General features: G+C 37.3%; 1 protein-coding gene across 13 annotated transcripts in view; it reads left to right on the top strand.

The window, feature by feature from the left end:
- The window catches only part of PEX5L (peroxisomal biogenesis factor 5 like), a 320,090-nt gene that overhangs the window by 71,974 nt on the left and 224,244 nt on the right, over nucleotides 1-23,872 (top strand). For 5 of the 13 annotated variants that reach the window (XM_072807519.1, XM_072807504.1, XM_072807502.1 and 2 more), the window contains exon 1: nucleotides 13,363-13,770. The exons of 7 other annotated variants lie outside the window; for them this stretch is intronic. In XM_072807519.1, the coding sequence (XP_072663620.1) occupies nucleotides 13,750-13,770 (21 nt within the window). In that variant the 5' untranslated portion in view covers nucleotides 13,363-13,749. Of the gene's footprint in view, nucleotides 1-13,360; nucleotides 13,771-23,872 lie in introns of those variants that run through there. One more of the 13 variants, XM_072807505.1, reaches the window with a different exon arrangement.

Below are 23,872 nucleotides of genomic sequence, written 5' to 3'. Positions count from 1 at the left end.
CAATGGGTAAGAACAATCTCTATCTACAAGGACCCTATCGCCTGGTGAAAGAGGCAAATTTGTTATCAAATAATTATACTCTTGTAAAATAACACTGATGACATTCACATAAAACTAGTATGCAGTCACAAACAAGGAATGCGGGAGTAAAGGAAAACTTTACAGTAGAGCTGATACTTGAACAAAGGCCTGAAACAATATATGGATTCCCTAGTACATCAAGGAGAAGAAAGAAGCAAGAGAGCTACAAATGGAGGGAACAGCATGCATAGAGGTGTGGAAGTATAATCCAGTATGGTATATTCTGTGGACAGCAAAGAGCTGGATAAATCTGAATTATACCTAGGGACTTGTGGAAAAAGAAACTTAGATGGAAAAAATAGTGAAGAGCTTTACTTGTGCTAAAAATAATGTGGATTTTGTCTTCTTGTTAATGAAGAAAGTTGAAGGATTGTTTTAAAATTTACATTCAGGGTGCCTGGGTGTTTCAGTGGGTTAGTCAGTCTACCCTTTTTTAAAAGATTTTATTTATTTATTCATGAGAGACACAGAGAAAAGAAAGAGGCAGAGACACAGGCAGAGGGAGAAGCAGGCTCCATGCAGGGAGCCTGACATGGGGCTTTATCCTGGGTCTCCAGGATCAGGCCCTGGGCTGAAGGCAGCACTAAACCGCTGAGCCCCCGGGCTGCCCCAGCAGTCTACTCTTGATTTCAGCTCAGGTCATGATCTCAGGGTCGGGCTTTGCACTACGTATGGAGCCTGCTTAAAATTCTCTCCTTCTCCCTCTGCCCCTGCCCACTCCTGTGCTCTCTCCCTCTAAAAACATAAAATAATTTACATTTATTTTTATTTTTTTTATTTTAATTCCAGGATGCATACAGTGTTATATTAGTTTTAGGTGTACAATATAGTGATTCAACAATTCTATACATAACTCAGTGCTCATCAAGAGAAGTATACTCTTAATGCTCTTCATGTATTTCACCCACCTCATCTCTGGTCATTGTTTTTTCCCTATAGTGAAGAGTCTGGGTTTTGTTTTGTTTTTTAAAGATTTATTTATGTCTCTTAGAGGGAGTTGGTGGGCAAAAGGAGAGTGAGAGAGAATCTCAAGCCGACTTCACACTGAGCAGAGTTGAGGCTTGATATCAGGAGCCTGAGATCATGATCTGAGCTTGGACACAACCGACTGAGCCACCCTGGTGCCCCAAGAGTCTGTTTTTTGATCTGTGTCTTTTTTTTCCTTTGTCCATTTTTTTTTTCTTAAAATACACATGTGAGTGAAATCATATGGTATTTGTTTTTCTCTGACTGACTTATTTTGTTAACATTATACCATCTAGGTCCATCCACGTTGTTGCAAATGGCAAGATTTCATTCCTTTTTATGGGTAAATAATATTCTATTGTATAAATATACCACATTTCTTTATCCATTCATCTATTGAGACCCTTGAGCTGCTTCCATATTTTGGATATTGTAAATAATGTTGGAATAAACATAAAAGTGCATAGATCCTCTGTATTCTTTAGGTGAATACCAAGTAATTCAATTCCTGGATCATAGGGGTAATTCTAATTTCAAACTTTTTAAGGAAGCTTCATAGAATTTTCCACAGTGGCTGCACCAGTTTGCATTCCTACAAACAGTGCACAAGTGTTCCTTTCTCTCCATATCCTCACCAATACTTATCGTTTCTTGGTTTTTTTATTTTAGCCGTTCTGACAGGTGTAAAGTGATATCTCATTATGTTTTTGATTTTCATTTCACTGATGACAAGTGATGTTGAACATCTTTTCATGTCTGTTGACCATTTGTATGTTTTCTTTAGAAATATGTCTATTCATAGCTTCTGCCCATTTTTAATTGAATTATTTCTTATTTTTCGATGTTGAGTTGCATAATTTCTCTGTATATTTTATGTACTAACCATCTATCAGATATGTCATGGGCAAATATCTTTTACCATTCAGTATGCTGTCTCTTTGCTTTCTTGATTATTTCTTTTGTTGTGCAGAACCTGCTTATTTTGATCAAGTCCCAGTAATTTATTTTTGCTTTTGTTTCCCTTGCCTCAGGAAACATATCTAGAAAAATGTTGCTATGGTTGATGTCAGAGAAATTACTGCCTGTGCTCTCCTCTAGGATTTTTATGGTTTGAGGTCTCACATTTAGGTCCTTAATCCATTTTGAGTTTATCTTTGTGTAGGGTATAAGATAATGGTCCAGTTTCAATCTTTTCATGTAGCTGTCCAGCTTTCCCAATACCATTTGTTGAAGACTATCTTTTTCCCATTGGATATTCTTACCTGCTTTGATGAAGATGAATTGACCATGTAATTGTGATTTATTTCTGGACTTTCTGTTCTGTTCCATTGATCCATGTTTCTATTTTTGTGCCAGTACCATACTATTTTTATTACTACAGCTTTGTAGTAAACTTTGATCTTTGGAATTACGATACCTCCAGCTTTGTTTTTCTTTTTCAAAATTGCTTTGGCTATTCAAGGTCTTTTGTGTTTCCATACAAATTTAAGGGTTGTTTTCTCTAGTTCTGTTAAAAATCCTGTTAATATTTTGATACGGATTACATTAAACCTGTAGATTGCTTTGGATAGTAGGGACATTTTAACAATGTCTGTTCTTCCATTCCATTTGTTTGTGTCATCCTCAGTTTTCTCATCAGTGTTTTGTAGTTTTCACAATACAAATCTTTCACCTCCTTGGTTAAATATATTCCTGGGTTTTAAGATTATTTCTGATATAATTGTAAATGGGATTGCCTTCTTAATTTCTCTTTCAGCTGCTTCATTATTAGTATATAGAATGCAATAGATTTCTGTATATTTATTTTGTATCCTATGACCTTACTGAATTGATTTATCAGTTCTAGCAATTTTTTTTGGTGGAGTCTTCAGGGTTTTCTATATGTAGTATCATGTCATCTGCAAATAGTGAACATTTTACTTCTTCCTTATCAATTTTCTTTCTTTTTGTTGTCTGATTGCTATGGCTAGGGCTTCCAGTAGTATGTTGAATAAAAGTGGTAAGAGTGGACATCCTTGCCTTGTTCCTGACCTTAGAGGAAAAGCTCTCAGTGTTTCACCATTGGGTATGATGTTAGCTGTGGGATTTTCACATATGGCTTTTATTATGTTGAGATATGTTTACTCTAAACCTACTTTGTTAAAGGTTTTTATCATGAATGGATGTTGTACTTTGTCAAATGCTTTTTCTTCATCTATTGAAATGATTATATGGTTTTTATTCTTTCTTTTATTAATGTGGTGTATTATGTTGATTGATTCATGAATAATGAATCACCCTTGCATCCCAGGAATAAATCCCACTTGATCATGTTGAATGCTTTTTTTTTAATGTATTGTTGGATTAAGTTTGCTAATATTTTGTTAAGGATTTTCACACTTATGTTTTTCAGAGATATTGGCCTAGAATTCTTTTTTTGTAGTCTCTTTATCTGGTTTTGAAGTCAGGGTGATACTGGTCTCATTGAATGAATTTGGAAGCTTTTCATCATTTATATTTTGGAAAAATTTGAAAATAATAAGTATTGACTCTTCTTTAAATGTTTGGTAGAAATCACATGTGAAGCTGTCTAGTCCTGGAATTTTGTTTGTTGGAAGATTTTTTTTTAAAGATCTTATTTATTTGGAGAGAGAATCCACTCAAGCAGGAGGAGGGGTGGAGGGAGAAGGAGACAGAGAATCTCAACTAGACTCCACACCAAGCACTGAACCTGATGCAGGGCTCACTTTCCAGACCCTGAGATCATGACCTGAACCAAAATCAAGCGTCAGATGCTTAACCAGCTAAGCCACCCAGGTGCTCCTGCTGGAGCTTTGCGTTGTTTTCTGTTTGTTTGGTTGGTTGGTTGGTTGTTTTTTTTAAAGATTTTATTTTATTTATTCATGAGAGACACAGAGAAAGAGAGGCAGAGACACAGGCAGAGGGAGAAGCAGGCTCCATGCAGGGAGCCTGACCCGGGACTGGATCCCAGATCTCCAGGATCACACCCTGGGCTGAAGGTGGCGCTAAACTGCTGAGCCACCAGGGCTGCTCAAGAGCTTTTTGATTACAGATTCAATTCCATTGCTGATAATTGGTCTGTTCAAATTTTCTATTTCTTTTTGATTCAGTTTTGAACAGTTATATATTTATAGGAATTTATTCATTTCTTTTAGGTTGTCCAATTTGTTGGCATATAATTTTTCATAATATTTTCTTACAAGCCTTTGTATTTCTGTGGTTTCAGTTGTTACTTCTCCTCTTTCATTCTTTCATTTCTGATTTTGTTTATGTGAGCTCTCTCTCTCTCTCTGATAAGTCTGGCTTATCAATTTTGTTGATTTTTTCAAAGAACCAGTTCCTGGTTTCATTAATGTGATATATATATATATATATATGTTTTTATTTCACTTATTTCTGCTCAAATTTTTATAATTTCCTTTCTTCTACTAGTTTTGGGTTTTATTCTTCTAACTCTTTTAGGTGTAAGATAGGTTGTTCATTTGAGATTCTTCTTGCTCCATGAGGCAGGCCTGTATTGCTATTAACTTCCTTTTGAGAATAGCTTTTGCTGCATCCCAAAGATTTTAGACATTGTGTTTTCATTTTTATTTGTCTCCATGTATTTTTTATTTCCTCTTTGATTTCTTTGTTGACTTATTCATTGTTTAGTAGCATATTCTTTAACCTCCATGCATTTGTGCTCTTTCTGGATTTTTTTTTTCTTGTGGTCAACTTCTAGTTTCATAGCATTGTAGTCAGAAAAGATGCATGGTATGACTTCAATCTTTTTTAATTTGTTGAAACTTATTTTGTGGCCTAATATGTGGTGTATTTTGGAGACTATTCTATTTGCAGTTGAAATGAATGTGCATTCTATTTTAAGATAGAATGTTCTGAATTTATCTATTAATCAATATGGTCCAGTGTGTCATTCAAAGCCACTCTTTCCTTTTCATTTTCTGTTTGAATGATCTGTCCATTGATGTAAGTGGGGTGATAAAGTTCCTTACTTTTAGTTTATTACTATTAATTACTTCTTTTATGTTTGTTATTAGCTGCTTTAAGTTTTTGAGTGTTCTTAAGTTGGGTGCATGAATTTTTACAATTGTCATATCTTCTTATTGAATTGTTCTCTTTATTATTATATAGTGTCTTTTTTTTTGTCTCTTGTTACAGTCTTTGTTTTAAAGTCTATTTTGTCTGATACAACTATTACCAGTTAGCTTTCTTTCAAGTTCCATTTGCATAGTAAATACTTTTCCATCCCTTCACTTTCAATCTGCATGTATTGAATAGTTCTTTAGGACTGAAAATGAGTGTCTTGTAGGCAGCATATAGATAGGTCTTGTTTTTTTATCCATTCCATCACCCTATGGCTTTTGACTGCAGCATTTAATCCATTTTACATTCAAATTAATTATTGATAGATATATATTTATTTCCATTTGTTACTTATTTTTCTTGCTTTGTAATCTTTCTTTGTTCTTTTCTGTTCTTGACCTCTTCTTTCACAATTAGTTGGCTTTCATTAGTGATATATTTTCGAAGTGATATATTTTCTCTTTATTTTTTACATATCTGCCTCTGGTTTCTGATATTTGGTTACCATTAGTTTGTATATGACATCTTCTGCATATAGCAGTCTATATTATATTATGTTAATGATCTCTTAAGTTTGAACCCATTCTTTACTCCTCTCCCTCCCACAGTGCATGTTTTAGGTATATGATGTCATACATTACATCTTTTTATTTTGTGAGTCTTTTGACTGATTTTTACAGATATACTTATTTTCACTGCTTTTGTGCTGCCTAGTTTTCTTACTCTTATGGCTATTCCTTTCCACTCAGATTCCCCTTTAACATATCTTGTAAGTCTGGTTCACTAGTTATGAATTCCTTTAACTTTTATTTGTCTGGGAAACCCTTTATCAGTCCTTCTATTCCGAATGATAGCCTTGCTGGATAGAGTATTCTTGGCTGCATATTTTTTTCCTTTCAGCACTTTGAATACATAGTGGCACTCCCTTTTGGCCTGCAAGGCTTCTGCTAAAAAATCAGCTGATAACTTTATGGCATTTCCCTTGTATGTAACAGTTTTCTTTTCTCTTGCTGCTTTTAAAATTCTCTCTTGGTCACTACTTTTTACCATTTTAACTACTATGTAGCTTGGTGTGGATCTCTTTGGATTGGTTCTGTTGGGAGCTTTATATGCTTTCTGGATCTGGATATCTGTTTCCCTCCCCAAATTAGTGTGTTTCAACTCCATGCTGTTTCCTAGAGGTGGCTGTGTATTTAGGATGGGAGGTGGAGGAGGGAAATAGCACCTACCAGCTTTTTTTCCTTGAGGTGTCTCCTGAGATCTCTGTCCCTCTGGCACGTGCTCTAAGATCAGTAAATAATTCTCCCTCCCATATACCCCAGGCTTTTTCAAACTGCTGCTTCTATGCTGCCTCCTGTTGGGTTGTTTGTTGTGCTGTTAAGAGTGAGAACTCAGTTTCCTTTCACCCTCCTGTTTCTCCCAAAGCCAACCAAGCCTGATTTTTTTAATTCCAGGTTTTAAGTCTTACTGGTTATAAGAACCTACCGTATTCAGCCCCTCTGATTTTCAAAGCCAAATGATATGGAGATTGGTCTTACCCATTTGGGCTTCCTGGCATGAAGGCTTGTTTCTCGTCTCTCACTGCACCCTCTGCATCTCTCTCTTCTGTGAATAGTTCTGCAGTTCCATTTAGCTACAGACTGCATCTCTGCCCTTCCTACCCCTTTTGATGTAGTGTCTTCTCCACATTTAGCTGTGGAGCTTGTTCTGCCAGTCTTTGGGTTGTTTTCTGTGTTATTTACACTGATATGAGTATTTATCTAGTTGTATCCATGGACAAGGTGAACTTAGGGTCCTCCTACACTGCCATCTGCAATTTACATTTATTTTTAAATGTTGACTTTCATTATTTTATAGAGAATTATAATGAGGGAGAGGATGTGTAAAAATTTAGGAGCTCTTAGTCCAGAAGGTATATAATAAGAGTCTAAACTAAGGCACTCTAAGTATATAATATCCTAGTGATCCTAGTGATTCATTCCTTATGGAATTAAAAAATAGTCTCTGCCATCCTGTCACAAAATACCATAGGCTTTAATAAATACCAAGACTATTTTATTTTTAAAAAATTATAATTTTACAAGCATTTATCTGCAGGTATTATGTATCACATCAAAGTCTTATTTCTTCTTTCAAAATAGCCTTAAGATTTCATTTTCCCCCATAGAACTGTCTGTTGTAATAGTAGGTAAATGGGAATTGGGTAATCTAAGAAAGGAGAATTATGTGAACCAGGATTAGAACCATGGATTTCCCTTAGAAGTTATTCTACATTTCTTATAGATTATATCACCCCTCTACTCATGCTCACTCACTTGCTCTCTCAAATAAGTAAATAAAATCGCTTTAAAAAAAAAAGAATTTTGTATTATAAGGAATTCCCAGCATAGGGATGTGTTCAAGTGGAGGATCAATAAAGGTTTTATGAGGGTAATGGAATTTGAAACCAAACTTGAAAGAAGAATGAGCTTTCATTCCAAAGGAGTAAAGGAAAGAGTATGAGTATAACTTGGACTGTTTGGATGTTAATATAATATTATAGTTATTACAAAGTTAGGACATATACAGAACTGAAAAATGATAGGGACCAGTTTGTGGAAGATGATTGTATTAATAAGTATTCTTTTGGTTGCAAGTGACAGAAAATTCAACTTAACCAGAAAAGAGAATCTATTAACTGAAATAACTAAAATTGAGAAGTAAGCTAGCTTTAAGTATAGTTTATTTAGTGGCTCAAATTTTGTCCCCGGGAGCCTGACTAGACTTTCTCCTTGATGTTGATTTTCTTTCCAGTTTTAGAGTGCTAGATGCTGGCAGCTTCAAGCCTACATCATTAGTGCACCTGGTCTAGAAGAAGAATGAGTCTGCTCCCAAATAGTCCTGGAACCGAATTCATTTGCCCTGGTTGGCTGCCTTGGGTCATATGCCCATCCCTAACTGTGACTATGGGGATTAAATGCACTGTTGGCTCAGCCGGGGTCATATGTATGACCCCCAAAGCCTGGTGGTAAAATGTTTCCCACCACACAAATGGGCAAAAATGGGGAAGAAATGCTCCCTCAAAGAAAGACAGTGCTCCCTGACACTAGAAAAACTGGCTCTGAGTGGCAAACTATGTTCCATGACTATGAATAAAAAGCTAATGTTTATATATATTGGTAGCCAATAAGAAAGCACTAAGATTTTTGAACTGGGCAATAATATGATCAATGCTTGTCTTTATGAAATTGATCTGGCTGCAATGATTATGATTGCCTGGCATGGAGATGAGTGAAAGTGATAAAACTAGCTTTGAGATTGGTAACAGATTAAAAGAGTTTGTGCTAGGATGGTGGAGATAAGAATAGTAAGGAGGAGTCAAAAGCAAGAGACATTTCTATTTGCAAACATATTTTCACCAAGACTAAGAAAGTCTAGAAGGTACATTTAATATTAAAAGCAATATTGGATTGCTGAAAGAACATTGTCATAAAGAAAAAATATATATAAATTATTTTAGTGTAATTTCTTAAACTGGTTTAATAGGAGGCCTAACTCTGAAGCCTTCAGCTTGTTTATTCATTTAGAAGAACATTGCTGCCATCTTCTAGTCACCGGAGTCCATGTACTTTTCTTCAGTCATAATTCCCCTGACAACTAGGGTCTGCTGTGTGGGCTTCCAAAATTCTTTCTAGATCTAATGCCCTGAACTCCAGTTAATCCCATTCAGTGTGCCAAAGACACAAAAAGGGCAAGTGGGCAAACTTTAACAAAATGTTCCTCCGTCTGATTGAGCAATAAAAACCAATTAGTCATTTTAATTTGGGTCTACAGTTTTTTTACTTTTGTTCTCTCCTACACCATCTTTGAGCAGCAGGGTTTAAATTGTATGGATTATAAAAGAATGGTTGAATCACCACCAAAAGACTATTATTAATGATTTTTTTAAATCTACAACGTACTGACATCATCATTATTACTCAGCTTTTTAAAGAGATTTAATAAATCCTGAATTTTCAATAACCATTTAAAATGCAGGAGGATTCATTTGTTAATAAAATTTAACTTGATCAATACAAAATATATTTTGCCTCTGCTCAACTCTTTAGTTTAATTATAATAATTAAAACTGAAAGCAGTATTAGCACATTTCTTGCTGTAAGAAAACTGTGTTGTGACTTTACATCACATCCTCTGGCCACTCAAAATACAGTAAGATTATCTTATAAATAGAAGGGAATATGCATTGCGCTTTTCTCTTGGTACAGATGTTGCTCATGTGCTATCATTGCAAAAGGCAAGAGCTAGCTTTGCCACATATTTACATGAATAAATAAACCATCTAGGCAACAGTTGTTGCTCAAATTTGATGGTAATACAAAGCTCTTCAAGATCTTGTTAAAATGTGGATTCTAAAAATAAAAAAATAAAATAAATAAAATAAAAATAAAATAAAATGTGGATTCTGATTCAGTAAGTCATGGATGGGACCTGAGAGTCAGCATTTCTAATAAGCTCCCAGGACACTGATGCTGCTGGTCAGTAGACCACACTTTGATTATGAAGGGTCTTTACACTTAAAATGAGAAATATTTTCTGAAACCAATATCTGGTATTAAATCATGCCCATTTTAGGTTGCAAAACAACAATGTGAAAGGAATGAGCTATGGATTATCTTACTTTTCCTCAGATGCAATGTATGCCTTAATAATATGAATTATTTTGAGTTTACCTGGGCAATCATAATCCAGCCACTTATAAGTCAGACTGTTGCTGATGGTCATATTACTGCCAATGAATTGTGTACCTGTGTGCAGGTCTGGTTAGAAAAGATTCATTAATAGCCAGTCCTTGCACAGTGTATACAGAGACTTTTCTTTTGCTTCCCCTATAATAGAAGTAATTGTTTGAGTTTGACACATATTACCAATTCATCTTCAAAGTTGTTTTTCCCATGATTCCAATCCGTAATATGAAAACTAGAAAATACTGTGAAGGGTCAAATAAAGCATTTAGATGTTTGGCAGAGTTTTCCATTTTTATTCTAGTATCAGAGAAGCAGACACATAGCTCTTGCCACTTGCCTTTGTTCCAAAAGAACCACGCCTTTTCCAAACTACTGCATCTCTGATTTGTTTGCCTTATGCCAGTTTACCTTAATGATTTCCTGGGGAGAACAGAAATCACACAAAGAGATGCTTTCTCACCATTACTGAAGTTAGATAATAGAGAAAGTTATGCACATTTTCTCCTTTTAAGCTCTTTTAAAAACAACCTATTTGCAATTTTCAAAAGAGATTTCTACAAATATATTATGGTTCAGCCTTTTGTTATGTGTATCATAAAATCCTTAGGGTTCACCAGAATACAGTTCATACCTGTTTTATCCTATGGATTTTTCTACTCGTCTATCTATTTGCACATGAAAAGTTTCTTTTCGCAACAAAACACCATATTACTTGAGCTAAAATGCTAGATTTGGATGGCAGTTTTTGGTCTAGCCAAATGAGAAGTATAAATTGCTAGATGGTTCTGTGAATCAAAAGTATCTTAAGATACTGACATTTGAATTAATAGTCAGCCAAATGTGTTTTGCTCACAAAGCTTTTATTTATAGGCTTTGAAGGAAGTATTTGTGCTATAGAAAGGATTAAAGTTCAAAACTGAAGGGGAAATGTTTGACTAGAAGAGGTTAGATATAAACTTTTAAATAGGGGAAATGGGAAATTGTGGAATCTCTGTAAAGGTTTGTTTGTTTGTTTGTTTGTTTATGAAAAGTCTAGATAAATTTATCTTTCTAGGGTGGTCACATGTACTCCTGTCCAGAAGCTGGACTATGGGTTCAATGAAGATAGAGACCACACTTGTATTATTCAACAACGTATTTCAGCACTTGGCACAGCACTCCCATGCACTAAGTTCTTAATAAATAAAGATGAAGACAGGGGTGTCTTCACAGATGCACTTTCATTCCTGGGATTTTCTGAATGTAGGGAGCAACTAAATGAGTTACTTAAGTTTTAAAAATGATAAATTGAATTTTATCTTCAGCTCTAGATAGTGGCCATGCTGGTCCAAATGCTTTTATGGTTGATGGCTCCTTGAATCTGCCATTAGATAATGGTAAGCTTATTATGGATTGGAAAAGTTCGGCCCCACTGTTGCTTCATAGAATTCTAGCACTTTCAAATCAAACAGTAGAATTTCCCCCAAGATTTTCATACCAATATTCTAGCATTTCACAATAAACATTCCCCCTCTTTTAAATTTGTACAGCTTGACATCTCAGGAAATGATCACTCATCTTTTCTGGACTGGAAAAAAGTCTGTGTATATACTCATATATGGTGATTTATAATTTATAACTCCCTTTGCATGCATTCAGTCCTCAGCAGACCTGTGCAGTAGGCTGAGCAGATATTTGCCTTACTTCAAAACTGAGAAAATAGAAAATTAGTAGACTTGTTCAAAAGATCAGTGAGGTAGTAAGATGGAATTACCTCTTCTGCCTGCTGACTCCTATTCCAGTTCTCTGCCTTATAAAGGACAATAAAACAAAAATGGGTGGTACCTTACAGTTTTTCTATGAACATATCTCAGTTTTCAGGATAAAACAATGAATTTATTATGCAAGGTTTGGATGTGGAGAAGCTGAAATCTAAAGAGGGCAAAGGAAAATTTCCAAGGTTAACTACTGGTGAAATCTAATAGGAATCCATATCTCCTGCCTTTATAAGTCTTACTCATTTTGTGGTTGGTTGGTTGGATGGTCAGTCCATTGTTTTAGGACCACGGATGTACTGAATTAGATTAATCATTTCTTTGAGTCATTTCACCCTTTCCTTACCAGTCCATGCATAGTTCTGTTTTATTTAGTCATATAGCAATTTTTATAGAGTAATAATACATATCCTCAGATCACCAGCCAACCTAATAGCTAAGCCATTGACAATTAACCTTCATGTAAAATGCTTCCCCATCTCTTTCCCCGCCTCTCTTCACCCAAAATTACCAACATTCTGGATACTATATTCATTCTCCTACTGCTTTCCTTATTATATTGTTATATATGATATATATTTATGTTCCTAGGGAGCTGATATACTTTTTTAACTTTTTGAAATGTATATCATGCTATACGCACTATTGGGGGGGGGGAATTGTATCATGCTGTATATACCTTGGAGGGCATGTTGTAGTGAAATGGAGATCTTATTACCAACAAAGCTATGTAATCATATACATTTATGCCAGCACATGGTGTGTGTATATGTATACCCATTTATAATGTGAAGACTATGGAACTATCCAGTCTCTATTTTTTTTTTAAGATTTTATTTATTTATTCATGAAAGACACGGAGAGAGAGAGAAGCAGAGACACAGGCAGAGGGAGAAGCAGGCTCCATGCAGGGAGCCGGATGTGGGACTCGATCCCGGGACTCCAGGATCGCGCCCTGGGCCAAAGGCAGGCGCTAAACCGCTGCGCCACCCAGGGATCCCCCTATCCAGTCTCTTTACCTTGGGACATATCTAAATGCACTCTACCTATATATTCTATAGTAACGACCTATTCATTGAACAAATATTTTTAGAGGACCCACCCTGGGGCAGGAGGTACAATATTATTCTGATACATCCGTGCGAAATCAGATACACTCCTCTCCCCAAATATCCCTGGGCTCATGGGAATAACGTTGCCTATATAGAGACAGACAATAAATAAAATATGTAAAACATACAGGATGTTAGGTGATGTTAAGTGCCAGGGAGAAAAATCATGGAAGGCCTGGGGTTTGGGGATTTTAAATGCAATGCTCAGCAATGAATGGAGGGTGGGGTGAGTGGGGCGTCTTTGTTCACGGAATGGCACGGAGGTAACTTGTGAGAACTGAATCCGAAGTCAACTCTTCGGAAGCCCCCACGCTCAGCCTATTACGCCTGCAGGATGCCAGGCTCAGGCGGTACCGACGGCCCCCGGAGAGACCGAGCGTCTTCCTCCCACTTTCCTCGCCTCCGACCGTCCGCCGCCGGCACCTCCGTGGCGGTGGCGGCCGCGGCCGCACCTGCACGCCCTGCGCGACCACCTCCGCGGGCCCTTGGCCGCCGCGGGCGCGCCCCGCCTCCGGGCCGCTCCCGGGTCCGCCGGGGACGCGCGCGCGCGCCCGGCCCGCGGCCTCTCGGCAGGGACGCGGCCGGGAGGGCGGCGCGCGCCCGGCTCGGCGGCTGCGGCGGCGGCTGGTGTGGGCGCTCACGTCAGGGTTGGGAGGAGGAGGGGGTTAGCGACGAAGATAGTGAGGGAGGCATGAGGCAGCCCGTCGGGAAGCGAGAAAGAGTTGGGTGGAGAAGCAGTGAGTTGTAGAGGCGCCCGGCGGAGCAGGACCTGCGCCTCGGGTGAGCGTGGCCGCCGGGGCTCCTCGGCTCCTCCGCGCGCTCCCCCGTGTCCGCTTTCAGCACCGCGAGCGGAGAACAGTTCCCGGCAGCCCGCAGAGCGGCGGGGCTGCCCCGAGCCTCCCCGCCCCGGCCCTGGGGCACGCCTGACCACAGCGTGCACGCCGCCTGCTCGCCTCCGTTGGTGTGCAAGGACACACGGGGAAAGCATCCGGCGGCCTCAGGGAGCCCTGAAGAAGCCCAAGCAGAATGTACCAGGGACACATGCAGGTAAGACACTGCCTTCGAACTGGCAAGAAGTCCTGGGGGCTAATTTAAGAGCAAGGTGGTTCACTAAGTTACTGTGGTCAAGCGCTTGCCTTCGCACAATTCAACAAGTGAAGTGGTGCAACATGACCATGACATTTCTGTCCGGTGCCATGGCTACAACTAGACAGGTTTGTGAGGGTGGGAGAAGGGGGGCGGGGAGACCTCGGAACTTCCACGGGGAAAGTTTGTTTTCTGTGCATTCCCCGAGCCTGTTTCTTTAAACAAGATCAAGGGATCCAAACAGAGGAAACCTGGAGATGACTCTGTTTCCGTTGTAATCCTATTGATGCATCTCGGCATGTATGTCAGCTGAAGGGCAAACAATAATTGGAAAGACAAAGCTTTGCTTCAATCATCTGCAAAGGTTTCTTGACAGTTAGAATACTTTACTTATTTTGTATTATTTTCTAAAGCGATTTTTTTTTTTTAAATGGTCTGTGCTGTATTTTCCCTCTTCAGATAGTGGGACATTGTCACCTATCCCTAAAGTCACAGGATGACTTGGGAGGTTGAATTTCAAACATATGTCCAAGAGGCTCTAATGTTTTTCAGGGGAGGTGCTGCCCCTGGTTATTAATGCTCCTCTGAGCTAAGCCTCTGCTTCTCTCAGATGCGCTCTACTCTCCTGGGAAAAATTATTTTAACCTTGACTCCAGTTCTCATTCACATGGTTGGTTCTTCCTTATAAAAGCAGGTGTACGCTTTGGGGGAAAAAAACAAAATACTAACTCAGCTTCCTAAAGTGTGAACTGAGCTTTTTTTTTTTTTTTTTTTTTGCTGTTCCTAAATGCTGTAGTCATCAGGTTTGATGTTGGAGCTTCCTTTCCATCCCAAAGATGATCAAATATAGTCATCATATGTGGTGTCTTCACACTAGTGTGTAACGTGTGAATATTGACAATTTTGCTTCTATGTCATTGGAGCAATTGAAAATAGATAAATATGTTATTGCATTTACGACTTAGTATTACCAAATATTTATTTTCTAAATCTGTGAGGAAATTCTTTTAGACTATAATTTACTTTTATATAAAATGGTATTAATCAATTTCATAAGTTTTGTAAGATTTCTGAATCAGAAATAAGTACTATCAGAATTCCAAAAGCATTTCCCATATTACTGACACCATCCTGTTTTGAAAATTATTAATGGACCTCTATAACAGTTGATGGATAATAATTAGTCACTAAGGTATATTTCTAGATATATATAATAGATGTGGTCTGCATGTTTCTTATTAAAACTACATTAATTGGAAAGTTTAGCAACAAAGAAGTATTCAAACAATGACTGTTGGAAAAATTAACAAAGGATTATAACTAGAATTTTATGTTTCCATTTGCACCGAAGAATGATGCTTATGATTTTATATATTCTCTATTTATTGTCCCTAAACAGTTTCTTTACAGGCTTAAAATAGGAAGGTTTTACTGAATAGAGTCAATCTTCAGAATATTGCTCATTCACACAAAATTCATAATCAATTTACAAAAACTTTCTACATTATTTTTTTGTTTAAAATATGTTTTTGTGAATGAAGAATTAAAGCAACAATCTAATAAATTCAGGCACCCCAAAACAATTTTAACCTAATTTTCTGAATGTTTCAAGGAAGGATATTATTAAAACTTGATCATCTAGAATAATGTCTGAGGGTTTCATTTTATCGTGAGAGAATAAACAAAACTAAGATTCTGCATATACTTCCAACTTTAATGTTTTTTGCTTGTGCACTTCTATAACGGCAAATATGATGGCTTGCAGTAAAACTCACAAATCTTTGCTGCCAAGCTTAACTTGAAAATGTTACTAAGTAAAGACTGTGATCAATATGCTTGTCAACATTTCAGAGCACAATACTTTTTTTTTTCCTATTTACTATTGACCATTAATGTCAAACATAAAACTTCTAAGGCTTTAATAGTTCAGTAACTATAAAATGATATGATCATCTCAGTGGGATTTCCTCTCCCCCAGAAATAATGCCTGTTATAGCCTGATTTATAATATAGTTATTTGCTTGCATTTGAAAAGCCCAGTCTCTTTCCCAAAGAATAGAATTTAGCCTATAGACAAAATCTCCATTATGCTGATATGTTTAGATTAAATAAAGAATCCTTCCTTATCAGAGATAACATCGTCCTCCTGTGTGCACCTAACTGCAATCATGAAGGAGAAGATATATAGCCCAAACATTCCACAATATTTGTTATTAAAAATCTGAATACATATTTGGTAAAGTGGACCAGGGCCGAGCAGATTTGTTAACACTTCTGCCAACTTGAGAGTTCATTTGATACACTGGTGTTACTTGGCTGATACCTTAAAATGAGAGAGAAACAAGATATTTGCAGTCATTTGCTATGCCTTTTAATTCTTCTCTTTTCTGTATCCAAGAGATTCTAAAATAAAATGTTTTGTAAATCGGCAGTCTGGAGTGGGGAAGATGTTCACAAGAAGCCTTAAAAAATAGGCTAATTTAAACTCCTGTAGTGCCTTTGTTTTTACAACATAATGATTTTGTAAATAAAGTCTATTAAGCTAGACTTTACATCTAGCTAATTCATCAGTTTACCATAGAACCTGAATTCACTGTAGAAGCCACAGACTTTCTAAAACACACTCTGCTAGTTCATTTGAAAATTTGACATCCATTACATATAGAGCAGAGCAGAGCAGCCTAGATTTCTTGGTTTTGTAGTAAATGCCACAGGTATATTTCTTAGGAGCAGGGCCCCAGAGCTGTGCTGTTTTTCAACTGCCTCACTACTTATTTCCGAGGGGAATTTATCACCCAAGCAACTTAAGCAAAGGTTGTTTCTTTAGTGACTGTTTTAGATTTACTTTTTTTCTTCCCTTTTGACCAAGGGGGCCAATGGCGATTAAATATAGTTTAGATTCAGTTCACACCAAACTCTCTATTCCTATCAGATAACCCGTAGTCTTAATCCCTTTAATACCTCTGTATGCTCTGCACTGCAATGCTTGTTTGTACATGTGCATGTGAATTAACAATGCTAATTAGAGCAAAATAATTACGTGTCTCTGAATATTTCCTTAGCCAAATTTTTTTTTCCTGGGATAGTATAAATATAGAGCAATGTGATTTCAATTTTGAACTAAGATTTGTTTATTTTTAATGAAGCATCCTCAGTAATGCTTTTTGTTATAAAAGAAAGTTATTTCAGAAAGCAATCAAACAAAATATCTACTTGTATTTTTAACTGATCTCCGTTATGGGCATTCAAAATGAGACTTAAAATTTATTTAAGCTGGCTGAGGAAACATTCTACACTCTCTGGCTTCAAAAGATATTAACTTAAGAAAATGTAAGTGACAAAAATTGTGAGATTATTAACAGCTCTAAAAGTAGACATTTTATTTGTCTTCCCCCAAAGGCATTTTGTGTTTGTCTTTATTTATGACTTTACTTAGCTTTAAAAAAAAATCATCATGAAGGGAAGCAGCTTGAGTAACATGAATTATGTTAAAACATTAGATCTGGCCACTGGGAATTCATTTAGGTTCACTGGAAACAACGAATATAAGAAGCCAATCCAAGATAAGATTATAAAATGTTGTTTCAACATCTATAACAGCAGTTTGTCATAACTGAAGCCCTTAAACAAAACTTTAAAATAAGTAATATTTGTCATGGGTATTTCCACTTCTCTAAGAGATCCATTTTCTTCTTGATGCCACCATTTTCTATCCTGTGTCATTTCCTTTATCAACCTTTTGCTAACAAAGATACAATTAATACTAGGACACTACATACATACATACACACACACACACACACACACACACACACCTTGCAGTGGTATTTGCATTTTCAGGGGAGTGTCTTCAAAGATTAGTTTTGGTAGAGGAGATGTTTTAAGGAGAATGTGGTAATGCTGGCCTGAGGCTGGAGTTTGTTGTTTTGGTCAGGTGTAGCTGCTGTGTTCTCCACTACTCCCATTTCAAATGGCACCTGCCCCTCCTCCTCAAAGTCTTACTATGAATGATAATCAGCATTAATGCTCATTTACTGAATGAATTTATTTTCCGAAATGGTACTAACTAGAACCCTCCTGAAGGAAATTCATGTACAGTGGAGCTGGTGCTCAAAATTATGACACAAGCTCGAGCAAGATTTTGAAATGCCTTCTGATATATTTACAAGCAAATCATGCTTGATATGAGAGTAATACTGAGCTCCTAACACTTAAAAATTATAATACTTATGGTATAATATTGCAGAATATTTAATTAACCTGAAAATATCATTCCCCAGACATACAGGCCAATAGTTTATATAATATACTTACTGCAAGAAACACAACATGTTCCTCCTAGAATTTGTTTATGATCTATAAACATTCTTCCTAAACACACGTGTTTTAAAGAAAAAATTCCAGCATATGAATGTTTTGAGTATAAGATATTTTTAAAGTAAGGATTAAGAAAAGGTTAGAACAGAACTTGTTAATTTTAAAGTCCTGAATCTCTAGTATTACAACTGCCAACCTAGGAAACATTAAGATGTGATGTATAATGTAGTCAAAACATCTGGCAGTCTGCTTTTTTACACTTTTCATTGAGATCACATGTTGCCAACACAAGCATAAGCTAGAGCTGTTTAAAGGTTTTCTTTTTTTTAAGATTTTACTTATTTATTCATGAGAGACACAGGGGTGAGGGGGGCAGAGACACAGGCAGAGGGAGAAGCAGGCTCCATGCAGGGAGCCTGATGTGGGACTCGATTCTGGGTCTCCAGGATCAGGCCCTGGGCTGAAGGCGGCTCTAAACCACTGAGCCACCCAGCCTACCCTGTTTAAAGGTTTTATATTCTAGAATTAACTTCTTGATACTTATAGAATAGCTAGTATGCATTTCCTGCAGTAAAAGTAAAGGTCAGCCCCAGCCTAATGTTTCATTATTAAGAGACTTAAATCTAATCTGAGTGTTTGGACACATCTAGGGGAATTGAGGTTGCCAAGTTTCCGAATATGTATCACCTTTTTATAATTCAGAATCTATTTACTATATAGCACATAACCCATGCATCAGGGACCAAGACCACTAGAGCCCTATGAATTAGGGGTTACATTTCTCTTAATGACCTTCATCTCCATCTCACCCACTTCTACCCCTCCTCACCTATGCCATCACTTTATTAGGGAAACCAAATGGAAAACTTCTTTCTTCATTCCATTAATAAATATTTTTATATCTTATATATTAGCATATTACACAGAGTATTTACAGGAAGATAGTTTATTCTATTGGTTAAATATCCATATCACTGCTGATTGTTCAGAGCTAAGAGTATAATACAACACACTGCCAATGTTGTCTTATTATGTCCTTTTTGACTGATATTTATTAGTACCAATGTACTACTTATCCTATTAAAATTCTATTAGATAAATGACCATTATTATTCTTCATGTGAGATTTTACTAAACTGATCATTCCTATGTATATTTTTTAGACAATCACTGTTAGAAATTGCACAGATGACAAATAATGAGCTCATTTATGTAGGAAGAGGCTACTTATCCACCATTTCATGCAACAGAAACACAGAGAACCCTGCCAGCAGCTCTGAAATGGGGCCTGAGCCAGGTGGGAAAGTTTGCATTGACGGTACATACAGAACTCCCCCAAACTCCTGCTTATGCATTGATACCTTTAAAAAAAAAATCCAAAAACAAAACAAAACAGAAAAACCCTACAAGTGGGACTTGGTATAGTGAAAACTTTTTTTTTTCCAAATAGACTGCCAGATGGTGACCTATAAGCCATGAAGATTCCAAGAGACGATTGGTGTTGTGATGCCAGAAATTTATCCAGCAAGCCCAAAATTCCCATTCCCACACACCCTCTTAAAAATTATATAGCTTTTAAAGCAACTGGGATGATAGAATAATTCATACGAGTGATGATTGAAGGAACTGGGGATGTTTAGCTTGGAAAGTAAAGACTCAAAGACACCACAATGACTTTCTGTAAATGTTTGAAGGGTTACTATGGAGGAAGAGGCTACAATTGTTCTGTATATCCTTAAGGGTTAAAACTGGTGTGGCATCCGGGTGAGATAAAAATTTCCTCAAGGCAATAATAATAAAAAGACCCTGGAGACATTCGCCAGTTCCCACTGAGTAAGATGCCTATTTGGAGTTAGATATAAACCTAGAGGGAAGGGGGAGCTGAAGGTGGGCACAGTGTCCCTTGCACACACAGGCCTCTAGAGTTCCTAGACCATCATGCCTGTGAACAAAATCCAATACAAAGCACCATGAGATGGTACATGTGTTTGTGTATGTATGTCTGTCTGTCCTACCAAAAATGGTTGCAGTCAACTGAATGAAGTAAGGACCTAAAATAAGCAAAATTCATCATGTCCTAGGGGAATATTTCCTGGTTACCTAGAAGTAGAAAGAGCCATGCCAGTACCATCATGCAGAGTGATCAAAAATAGTGAAAGGTCAGAAAATCTGGAATCTCTTTAAGGAAATGAGAAACAGGAAAACATTTAAACATCATGAGAAGGTGAAGCTGATAGAATTGCAAAACATATTTTTACCTCTTTTCACATGAGTGTTAATTGTAACACAAATGCTTATACTGAATGGTATCCTTTGGTCATGTCAGGATGTAACATCTGATTGGGCAGGTGATTATGTGCACACGAAACACCTGGGAGCTTGTTAGAAAGGTAGAATCTCGGGTCCCACCCCAGACCTACTAAATCAGCAACTGGATTTCTCAAGATACCCAGAGATTTATGTGTACATTAACATTTGAGAAATAATGGTGTGAAAGCATCTACATGGGGAATAAGGCCTGATCTATTGCACTGAAACCCTAGCAAAAAGTTTGATTCTTGGGTGTCTCTGAGGTCACAGAGACATGATGATGTCCCTGACAGAGGGGCTGGTAAGAGCAGCTATCACACGTATGTTTGAATAAAGTTTCTTCCTTCTATCTGTACCATAACCTCCACCCATCTGGATGTAGTTTTTCTGTCTGGAGAAAACACAAAAAACCTATTATATCCCTCTTAAATAAACAAGTATTTAGAGAATTATCATGTCTTCATCTCATTAAATCTTTTCTTCTTCAAGATAAACAGCCCAGTTCCCTCAATTATTTTTCATAATGACATTTTTGATGTTTTAATGCCTCCGTGAAAGTATGGCCCTCTGAGCAAGACACACTGCTCAAGATGGGATCTGACCAATGTCAAGCACTGTGAGACTATTTATCTTTTAAGAAAGACATCTATTCAGACAGCCTAAGACTGCTTTAGCCTCTCTAGACTATAAATTGTTCTCTAAATTGCTCTGATGTTTCTTTTCTCTGAATAACTTGGGAGTTATCTCACAGTTGCTAAACTTTATAACAGAATAATCTTGGATCCAAATGTGCTCATTAGAATATTCTAGATTAACAGTTCCCTATGTCTCCAACAATTACACTAATGTTCAGTTTTGAGGCCATAGAATCCTGAGTTCGAAAGACTCTTGAAAGTGCTTTGTTCAACCATCTAATTTAACAGATGAGGAAATTAAAGTTCAGAAAAATAAGAGATTTGCTCAAAAAGTCCCACATAGGTTAGTTAGCAGAGCTAGCACTGGAACAAAACCTGCCTTACCTCGGGGTGCTATTTCTACTATACTATTATTCTTTATTTTGATATTTATTGCAAACAAAAATCTAAGTGAAAAGTAAGCATTATAATAAACTGCTAGATATTCCTAAATATCTAGGTGTTTGGCGTTTAGTCACAAAAAATGATATTTTACTGCTTTTCAATTTTATTTATTTATTTTTTTAAAGATTTTATTTATTTATTCATGATAGAGAAAGAGAGAGAGAGAGAAAGGCAGAGACACAGGCAGAGGGAGCAGCAGACTCCATGCCGGGAGCCCGACACAGGACTCGATCCTGGGATCGCGCCCTGGGCCAAAGGCAGGCCCTAAACCACTGGGCCACCCAGGGATCCCCCTGCTTTTCAATTTTAGAATAACTATTTGATTTTATATATTCAGTTTGGAAATCATTTGGCTGGCAGTGCAAGAAGGTCTGGTCTGTACGTGTGTTTTAAAAGTGGAATGAGGCACCATGAAAAGTTGTTTCATTTCTTTTCCTAAGAGCGTTCCCCACTGTCTCTCCTTGGACTGGCTAGATTGAGCATCTGAGTGAACCGGTTTGATAGGTTTTTGGAACTAGCTCCCCAAATATACAAGTAAATCAACTCCCAGGTTTCTTTGCTGTAAGCAATGGGAACCAACTCTGGCTTACTTAAGTAGAAAGGGGACTTATTAAATGTATATTTGGACAATTAATGAACATAAGAGGAATGATGAAAATAGAAAAATCACCATTATGCCATCATCATAGTAAAAATTGATTCAAGCAAAAATGATAAATGGATGCCAAATCTGAGGAAAGAGGCAGTTTGAGGAGAAACAGGGTATTTATAAAACATCAAAATATCAACCATCTTGGGCTGCCTGGGTGGCTCAGTTAGTTGAGCATCTGACTCTTGATTTGGGCTCAGGTCGTGATCTTGGGGTGGTGAGACTGAACCCCACATTGGGCCCTGCACTGAGCATGGAGCCTGCTTAGGATTCTCTCTCCCTCTCCCTCCGCTCCTCTCCCCCACCATGTGCTCTCTCTCTCAAAATAAATAAATAAAATATTGTAAAAAACATATATTAACCATCTAAATTATAAGAGAAAAAAATAATAACTTTTCAATGGAGAAATTGGACAACACCCTAATTAAGTCATCAAGATCAACATCACCAATATAGTAACCATCTGCATGCCCATCTCTGGATGTGATGTCCTGAGAAGGACACAGCATCACTCATGTAATATTACTGCTGAGAATGTACAATTTAAATCTAATCAGAAGAAAATCTCAGATAAACCCAAATGAGGGATAAAGTAAACAGATTATGTTTTTGAAAGTGTCAATGTCTTGAAAAACAAAGGAAAACTGAGATTTTACACAATAAGAGAAGACTTAACAGATAGGACAATGAAATGCAACATATGATCCTGGATTGGATCTTGGACTGAGAAAGAAAATTGTTGTAGAGCACACTGTTGGCATAATTAAAACTTGAATGTAGACTGGGAAACTAGATTAACATTAATGTTATGTTTCCTGAATTTGATAACTAAACTATGGCTATGTAAGAGAATACCCTTGTTTATAGGACATATATGATGCAGTATGAAGGGGAAAAGGGGCATAGTGATTCTCAAGTGATTTGGAATAATGAAAATAATGCTATGTATAATATAATTACATATATAGAGAGAAAATGAGTGAGCGTGAGAGGGAAGACAGAGAGAAACAGAGACAGAAAGAGAGAGAGGAAGGAAAATACATCAAAATGTTAAAAATTGGTAAACTTGAAAGGGCATTATGGGAGTCCATTGTTCTATACATGGAATTTTTCTGTAGGCTAGATATTTTTTTCAAAATTAAAAGTTTTTAACAATGTTTCTTTTTAAAAAAAGTACATTGGGGCACTCACAGATTTCTAGAAGTAGGCTTGAGATGGAGAGACCAGGTAACAGGTAGGGCACAGGCTCAGTCAAACCTCAAGCTAGGCTAGTGCAGACCGCACTGCTATCTTCACAGAAAAGAAACATGAGAGCTTGCACCCTTATACCCCAGACTTGAGCACTGGTTCAGCTGCTCACCACTGCTGCTGCTGCCATGGAAACCTCATGTTGGAGCTTCAGCTGCTCCCTTACCCACTGCCAGGATGAATTCTCCACCATGACTGCTTCTGCATGCCCCCAAATCCCAATTCAAAGTGGGGACAGGTGTGGCTGGTTGGTGGCGCTGAATCCCTCTATTTGCAAGAGAGTTTGGGAAGGTGCATATCAGCTTACCACCAAGATTCAAAAAATGAGCAGTTTTCCAACTTCAGAGTATAGATTTGGGAAAGTTTAAAAAAAAAAAAAAGCGGGGATCCCTGGGTGGCGCAGCGGTTTGGCGCCTGCCTTTGGCCCAGGGCGCGATCCTGGAGACCCGGGATCGAGTCC

This window comes from Canis lupus, chromosome 31, assembly GCF_048164855.1.
Source record: "Canis lupus baileyi chromosome 31, mCanLup2.hap1, whole genome shotgun sequence".
NCBI classification, from domain to species: Eukaryota; Metazoa; Chordata; class Mammalia; order Carnivora; family Canidae; genus Canis; species Canis lupus.
The sequence above is the reverse complement of the archived record's forward strand: the minus strand, read 5'-3'. Positions and strand labels throughout refer to the sequence as shown.